General features: G+C 44.8%; 1 protein-coding gene across 1 annotated transcript in view; it reads left to right on the top strand.

Moving 5' to 3' along the window:
* ATP8A1 (ATPase phospholipid transporting 8A1) overlaps nucleotides 1-1,846 on the top strand; it is a 780,070-nt gene extending 778,224 nt beyond the window's left edge. The window contains exon 33 of the mRNA XM_086963885.1: nucleotides 1,709-1,846. Within this exon, the coding sequence (XP_086820011.1) occupies nucleotides 1,709-1,846 (138 nt within the window). The remainder of the gene's footprint in view (nucleotides 1-1,708) is intronic.
* Nucleotides 1,847-8,507: the final 6,661 nt, after the last annotated feature.

Here is an 8,507-nt window from a genome sequence, read left to right on the forward strand (position 1 = left end):
CGGCACGACTGGGGCGCGATCGCTGCGCGTGAATGCTGCGCGCAAAAGCATCTGTCATATATGGATAGTGGAGGGGGAGGGGCGAGGGAGGGTCAGCAGGGAGGCGGGAGCGTGATTGGAGGATCGGGCTGGGACTACACAAACAACAAAATGGTAGCAGCCGTAAACAACAGTGGTCAGGAGCAGTGAGCACAATAATAAAAGCACCCAGCAGCGCTATAGTAACCGTGTTAAAGCAGAGTGCAGCGCTATTAAAATGAGGCAAAATTAAATGCAGAAACTGCACAGGAAGCGTCTAATTACAGGCACAATGCGGCGAGATTACATGAAGTTAAAGAGCACAAGTAGCGTCTAGACACTATGCACAATTCGGCGCTATGAAATGAGGCTAGATGTAATGCGAAGCTAAATGAGCTAAATGATGTAAGCAAAGCCCAGGCAGCGTGTAGAGAAGCGCTACGATACCAGGAGGGATTGCGGGGAGCGGCCGGTTCTGTGCAGGACAGGACGGTCACAACTCTCAGAGGGGGTGGGGTCGGCCTTTACTCTAAGTGAGAGGGAGGGTCAGCAGGGAGGCGGGAGCGTGATTGGAGGAACGGGCTGGGACTACACAAACAACAAAATGGCAGCAGCCGTAAACAACAGTGGTCAGGAGCAGTGAGCACAATAATGAACGCAGGAGTGCAATGATGCTATTTTATGTCATTAGTGAGGTCATAAATTATGTCATGGAACATGTCATAAGTGATGCAAAATGTGAGGTCATAAGCAGTGCATGGCGGGAGTTCAAGTTATTGTTGGCGCTGCTAACTATAAATGGTGAACTTCTGTGGTTTTCTTTATTTCAGTGTTGTCAGTGGCAAATTCACCTATCTATAACGTTACTTTAAACTTTGTTTTTTCAGTGAATTTCTAAGATTTCGTTTTTTGGTGTTTTCAGTGAATTTCCAGGTTTTTTAACTCAAAGTAATACTTAGATACCATTCGTAAATGTAACCCTGCCACCCCTAGGCTGCAGACAGTCAATAAAACTCTGTGCAGGGCCTTTGGCCTTGCACAGTGGGAGATGGCTATAGGGCCTAGCCCTAGAGACCCCCATCCCAAAGGGCCGTTTTTTTTTTATTAAAAAGAAAGGGTAGCTGCACCATGCCAATCCAGTTTGGACCCAGACATATGAAATCATTCTTGACCCTTCTCCCCATGGGAACAGTCCAACCCGAACTGTCAGGCCAGATCCTCCCTGGACCGGCAATAAGCATCATTGGACCTATTTTGGGGTATCAGCCCTGAACAGCCAGGCTAGTCTGGTGGAGAGTGGGGGTTCCAACATGCCCACTGCTTACACCTACCTACAGGCAAGCCAACCAACCAAGTTCGCTATAAGATACCAAAGCAAATAAAAACGAGCGTAGTGTACCCTCTGATGGCTTCAGAGTAGGGTGGTAAATGCATAAAACAGCTTCCCTGAATTCGTGACGGAAAAAATGAAAGAAATGATTTTGCAGAGAGAGAAATAAAGAGACTGTGATATGACTAGACGGGGAGGGGGAAGCTGGAGATTCTTTGAGTCTGCCCATGAAGAACTAGATACATTTGATTTGAATACACTTGTTCACATTTGATAAAATCCAACCTAATTGTTTACCTTTCTATGTGTAGTCATAACTTAAAAATTAATAACTTTCATTTGCACATTTTTTTTCAACAGTTCAGCCATATAGCTATATGGGGCAGCATTGTATTGTGGATAGTGTTTTTCGGCTTCTACTCTACTTTGTGGCCTGCTATTCCCTTGGCACCTGATATGTCTGGAGAGGTAGGTCGTTTATTGCAATTATGGAACTAACCTGAAGTGCACCCGTTGATTAATTACTTATGGTCTAATGCGGAATATTGTCAAAATAATTAAAAGTGCCTTTTACATGCATCAATGGAAATAAACGTGTTTTCCGATTTGTGTTCTGCAATTGGGTTTGATGCAACTTCTGATTGTTTTGCTTTACTTTACTGTCTGAGCTCATGCTCTCTAGTTGCTTGATTAAGTTGGTTATCTCCACCACACTTTAGACAGGCTACATTAGGTATTTCCAGCTGGTGCCGTCAACACACTCATCATATAAGCAGTACTGATCATCTAATCAAAATTCCTATTGTAATGCATTTCCCAGTACTGGAAAACATGTACTGTGTATTACATTCCTCATTATTAACCACGGGAATCCTCAAAAGCCAAATTGGCACAAACCCTGATATGGTCGTCAGTATTTTACATTTGCACTTCGGAAACCATTTACCAATCTTGCCTCTAAAATCTCACTGAGCAAAAATATAAAATACATTCCTCCAAGAGGTTACCAGAGGAATTTCCACTTTAAAATAGGCACACAGAAACTTGGATCGGGCTTAGAAATTTTGTGTCAGTGTTTTGTTTTGTTTTAAAAATGTACCAACCATATAAAAAATAATAGTCCAAGGCAAGTTCATGGTTTTGTAAGCCTGTGGCAACTGCACTCAATATTGCTGTTTTTTTGTGGGCATACTTTGGTCTTCCGCAATACAATTTGTAATATGAAGCAAAATATTTATAGTCCATCAGGACCCAGCAAGTCTTGCTCCCCCCATATTTCCGAACCCAAGAACTTCTTCTGCGGAGTACCTTAAGGATCAGCACTGAGCCCGACCCTCTTCAGCATCTACATGATTCCACTCTCCCATGTCATAAGATCCCATGGAATGAACATTGGGCCAGATGTACAAAGCATTTTACCATTTGCTGCGACCAGTAAAATGCATTTTGCCATGTACAGAAGGCGACTCAGTAACTTGTTACCGAATCGCATTTTGCTTTTGCGTATCAGTGTTCGGAAGGGGAGCGTTTAGGGCGTTCTATCCTAATACTGAATTGTACTGGTATGTATGAATGTTTTGCGCCCGGGAATGCAGTCACAAAACATTCACAGTTACCACCAACTTCAAGTTGGTGGTAACCCATTCGCAACTGTGAAGGGGTCCCCAAGGAACCCCCTTCCTCTTTTTGAATGTGGGCGCCAACATTTTTTAAGAGCAGGCAGTGATCCCAAGGTCTACTGCCTACTCTTAAAAAATGAAAAGGTAACTTTTCATTTTTATTTTTGAAATGCATCCCATTTTCCTTTTAGGAAATAGGGCACCATTACTAAAAAATGACTTTATTTAAAAATCAATCAGAAACTTTGTTGTCTGCTGACCCCAGCACTCCACCATCCCCGTGATTGTAACCATTCACAATGGATCGCAAATTGCGACCTGCTTCATGAATATTGATGAGGCAGATCCATTTAAGACCCACTGCGAATCACTAAGAGTGTCGAACACATTGTTGTTAATCGCATTTTGTGATTCCCTAATAGTGCATCGCTAAAATTCGGTATTAGGAAATTGCAAATACGCAATTTCATTTATCTGGCCCATTGCCTCCTACGCAGACAATACCCAGCTTCATTCTCTTCCTCAGCGACCACAACTACACCAGCAGGACCAGCTTCACTACTTGCATGTCAAACGTAGCAAACTGGATGAACCAGAACTGCCTTAAACTGAAAACAAACAAAACAGAGGCCCTGATCTTCAGAAACCAGAGATCTCAATGGGACTCCTCTTGGCGGCTAACAGAACTGGAAGCCACGCCCACCCCGCCGACTACATTAAAAACCTCTGCATCATCTTATTCGACAGACTCATGATCACCAAACAAGTAAACACTGTTACCGCCTCCTGCTTCTTCCTCCTACTTATGCTCCACAAAATATTCCGATAGCTCCCCACTGACACCAGACGCACGGTTACCAAAGCCCTAATCACCAGCAGACTGGATTACGGCAACACACTCTACGGCGACATTACGAATCAACTCATACAAAGAATCCAGACCACCCTCAATGCCGCCACCAAACTCATCCTCAACATCTCCAGCAGTGCACACATCAAGCCACACCTCAGAAAGCTACCCTGGCTACCAGTCAATAAGGGATGCCAATTTAAACTGCTCACCCACACATATAAAGCTCTCACAACGTCCGACCTGCCTACCGAAACAACCACCTACACTTCCACCAACCCATCAGGCAATTGCGCTCAGCCACACTCCACCTCTCCCAAATACCCTGCACTCGCAGGAGCATATCAGGGGGACGCTCCTTCTATTTCCCCGCCAGATACTGAAATGACCTATCACACCATGTCAGGACCTCCCCATCCCAGCTAGAGTTCCACAAGATGCTGAAGGCCTGGCTATTTAACGAGGAGCCTGATCGGCATACTAATCTGCTCCAACACCTAGAGACCCCTCAGGTGTAAGCACACTATGCCTCTTCCTCATGGGCATGGGGTTAGTCATTTAGTCACAGACAATAAGTAGCTACTACTAGGTGAGGCCTACACTTTGAGCTTTTGTTTAACTCTTTCTACTCATTGCATATTCACTTGCAGACAATCATATGCATGTGTTCTCTTCAATTAAAGCAAGTGCTGAAGATGTTCCCTTTTCTTTTATTGTTACTATTGACTGTGAGGGGGGTCAAACAGCTTTGATGTGGTTGCCCCATATGTACCTATTGAGCACGGAATGCATTGGCCTACATACTGCTATAACTACACAAGTGACTTCAGCATTAGTTGCTAAGCGCTCCCAGTGTAAAGCCTGTGGAGCCCGTGGAGGCCCAGAGCTTTCTTTCAGCAAAAAAACACCAGTATTTTTGAGTAAACATCTTTCTGATGGATACTTACTTGTAACCGCTGATTCCTCACCTTTAGAATATCCTCAATTGCCAGACTGGATGTGAAGATTTTTTAGGATATCTCCTGAGCACCAGTAGGTGAGTTGTGCAGCTCCACATCGAACTTGCTGAGAGACAGGTCAGGCCTTGAGGGAGTTGCAGAACCACCACCTGTGTTACTGAGCCTTTCGAAGTCCGTGGGACGTCAGGAGCAGCAGGCTGGGCTGCTTCATTGTGGTGCCTACAAATGCGGGGAGAGTGACTCCTTCACTCTAAGAGAGATTACTTCAGGAGTCCTTGATGCCCACACTTCCGTTGAAGATCCTGGAAGAAGCACCGACACAGACAACGATGAAGACTTGCAGAACAGCGAGATCAAGGGCAGCAGGAGTCTTCCTTGATGCAAGCTGGTTTGGTTTCAAGCTTGAGTCTTGTCCACGACGAATCTGAGGACCCACCCACAGGTGAGCCCTTTAATACCCTATGAAAGGGGTTAGGACGACTCGGGGGTCCCTCCCAGAGGAGGGGCTGGACAGAGGGGATAATACTCCTATGTCCTCTATCCAGTTGCGCTCCACCAGAGTGGGAGCCACGAGCTCTCTGTAGTGGCTCAAACTGGAATTTGCAAGGAGGGCACCAAATGTGCCCTTCAAAGCAGTCTGGTGGCGCTGGCAAGCGCCCCCACCCACCCCAATAAATAAAGTCCTGTCTGGGAGGTGGTCACACCTCCCTGTGACAAGAAACGTATTGTTCTACCTTCCCCTGCTCAAGCTCAGCTCAGCAGCAGGAGGGAAGAATCGTGTCTGTGGTTGGCAGCCAAACTAGCTTGCTAGCAGACCATGAAAGGCTGTTACTGGGAGTACTGTGGGCTCCCCGGAGTAGCCCCCAGTGCATGGAATCATACCTCTAACACTGGCAACAGTGTTGGGATATAATTCTAAAATGTTTGATACCAAACATGCCCAGGTTTGGCACAGCCACTATATCGCGTAATGACGAATGGCCATCATAACTCTCAAAATGGCTGGCTGCACTTACAAAAAGCCTAGAAAATCGACTCCAGGGTTTCTAGGGGTGTCCATCTCATGCAGGGGCACCCACACACTTATAACCCAGCACCCTGTCTTCAGGATTGAAAGGCCTGCCTTAGGGGTGACTTATAGGTTTTAAGTGTAGTGACCTCAGCTATAAGAAAATGAATATTTATTGTAAGTGGTGCAAGCACCATCTTACACAAACTATGGCAGGATGGTAGTCACAGTCTGAGTGGTCTCTCATGAGTGGAACAATACATGCTGCAGCCCATGGGAGACCCCATGGCACCTCAGTAGCATATACCAGGGACTTATAGTAGTACACTAGTAGCCAATTGTGGAGGTACAGAAGTACTTACCATGTCAAATTTAGGGAGGAAGCCCAGTGACTGGGGTCCTGATTAGTAGGATCTGGGCTTCCTCCCTAAAAAACACACTGACATCAGGCAAAAAGTGGGGGTAACCATAAGGGCCGGACGGGCATAGGAGGCACCAGGCGTTTCCACGGTGGGCCCCCATGGTGGAGGCCGGATATGGGACCGTGTTGGGCCGTTTTTGTTACGGGGGGTCGGCAATATCGGCCCCCTGTAACAAAATCGGCTGAAACCAGCCCTAACAAACAGCTCGGCTGCACTCCTCCCTACTCCCCGGGGGGGCCAGCCGAGCAGTTTGCCAGGGCTGGTTTTGGTTCCCACTCCGGTCCTGGTAACCATGCTAGAAGGATCCGACCTTCCTACAAGTGGGAAATATGAAATGTATTAAAAAAACAAAATCTCGTAGTTGTGAGAAAGTGGGAGAAGTTTCCACTTTCTCACAACTACTTTGTTTTTAAAATACATTTCATGTTTCCCACTTGTAGGAAGGTCGGATCCTTCTAGCATGGTAGAAGTATCCAAACCGAACGGTTCCATTCACCCGTTTGTCTTTTGCCTTAAGAAGCTCTCAGTTGCAAGGCAAAGTGAGGCTGATTCTAGGACACGATGTACAAAGAATAATAGTTTTAAAATGCAACATGTTTGTTCTGTGGGTACTTTTTGAAAACGAAACCAGTGTGTAGACGAACATTTATTGGCCAAGCACCAGGCCACCAGCCCTTAAAAACATCTGTTTGCCCATTAACAGCTAGTGATAAATACGCCCATGAGAGTCCAAATCTGACTGCAGCCAGTGATGCTGCATCTTGTTGGCCTTTGCATTAGATCTGGTGCAAGACGGGTAGCAGTCTGCAGGACGGATGCCCAGAGGACCAGTAAAAAAGATGTGGTGACCAGGGCTCGTTTGGCGTTTCACAGTCCATGTCATGACATGCCGACACTAAACAACTGCAGTGCTATGGCGGGTGAACTGAATAATTGGGTGACCTTGACACCATGACAGATTAGCCCCATTAGTAATCATTTCACTGTTAGGCGGCTCAATTACTCCAGGTGAGGGAAATGTGATGTGACAGGTAACGTGGCTAGATATGGGAACCATTTCTTGCCTTTCATTGACCTCAGTTAGTGTAATGTGATTTTTAGGTCTCACCTCTGCAGTGCTACAGTAATTTACTATGGTAAATGGAGATTTTTGAATCGACTCCACTCTGTCACGCTCAAACTCGCTTTGCATTTTTTTTAATATGACAGTCTGGTTTAAAGGTTATATATTTTAAAGCATGTATACCCAGCTACCAACAGCCTTTGTACATTTTCGTACCTAGACACGGGTCGCATTGTCTCCTGCGGTTATGTTCCGTGAAATAGGAGTACATTTATAAATATACCTATAAATAAATCCGTCACTGTTTGTCATGTGATAGTTTTGAACATTCAATTGACGTGACACAGACTGGGATACATTAATTTATATAAAGTCGCCCTGCATGCTCCCGACTTTACAGAAACTATTTTAATATTGAATTATAACGTAAATAGATAAGGCCTTGTTTACAGCCGAGTATATGTCAGATATTCGAATAAAGAAACAATACTAATTTACCCACATTGCTATCGACCATTAAAGGGCTACGATTATGCGCCTACGGTCTACAGTCCACTTGTCTGAATATTAAGATGAGAGTTAGAAGCTAGCCACTTGCTCAAAATCTTGAGCCTGCCAGCTTTGGAAAACATGTAATTCCTCCTTCCAGTTAAAAATAAGAAGCTTTCACCTTATCACATTTCAAGGAAAAAAGTCAATTAAAACAAAAAAACGCTAACTTCCTTATTTTACAGAGCCGTGGTAACTGCTCAGAATGAAAGAGAGGGGCAGCATAATCCCCATTTGTGCGATTTCCTGTTGTTACAAAACTGTAAATTTAATGCACTTTTTCTGCATCACTTGTGTTGTGGTACCACATTACATGGGCTATCTAATTTCATTATCTGCGGTATTTAGCACTAAAACGGAAATTAGGAAATGCCAAGTTTGTTGTAACAAGCTGTGTACCTGTATGCTATCATTATTTATATTTAAGGATCGGAAATTAATATTATTGGTGATGTATCACGATTATGTATTTCTGGCACCTTAAAGAGCGTGCCCCCTCGGCCATGTAAGTGCAGTAGTGGATGTGGTGGCATAGTGCTCTTTTTATACGTCCCAGATGTATGAAAAGCTGAGCTGACCTTGCCCGGATTCAAACGTTTGAACTTCAGATCATATAGTGATCTCAGCAGGACTAGGTCAACTTGTTTGAAAAAGGTGTCACTCTCTTTAGTGCTTTTTACAAAAAACA

The sequence above is a fragment of the Lissotriton vulgaris genome, chromosome 3_1, assembly GCF_964263255.1.
Source record: "Lissotriton vulgaris chromosome 3_1, aLisVul1.2, whole genome shotgun sequence".
Classification (NCBI taxonomy): domain Eukaryota; kingdom Metazoa; phylum Chordata; class Amphibia; order Caudata; family Salamandridae; genus Lissotriton; species Lissotriton vulgaris.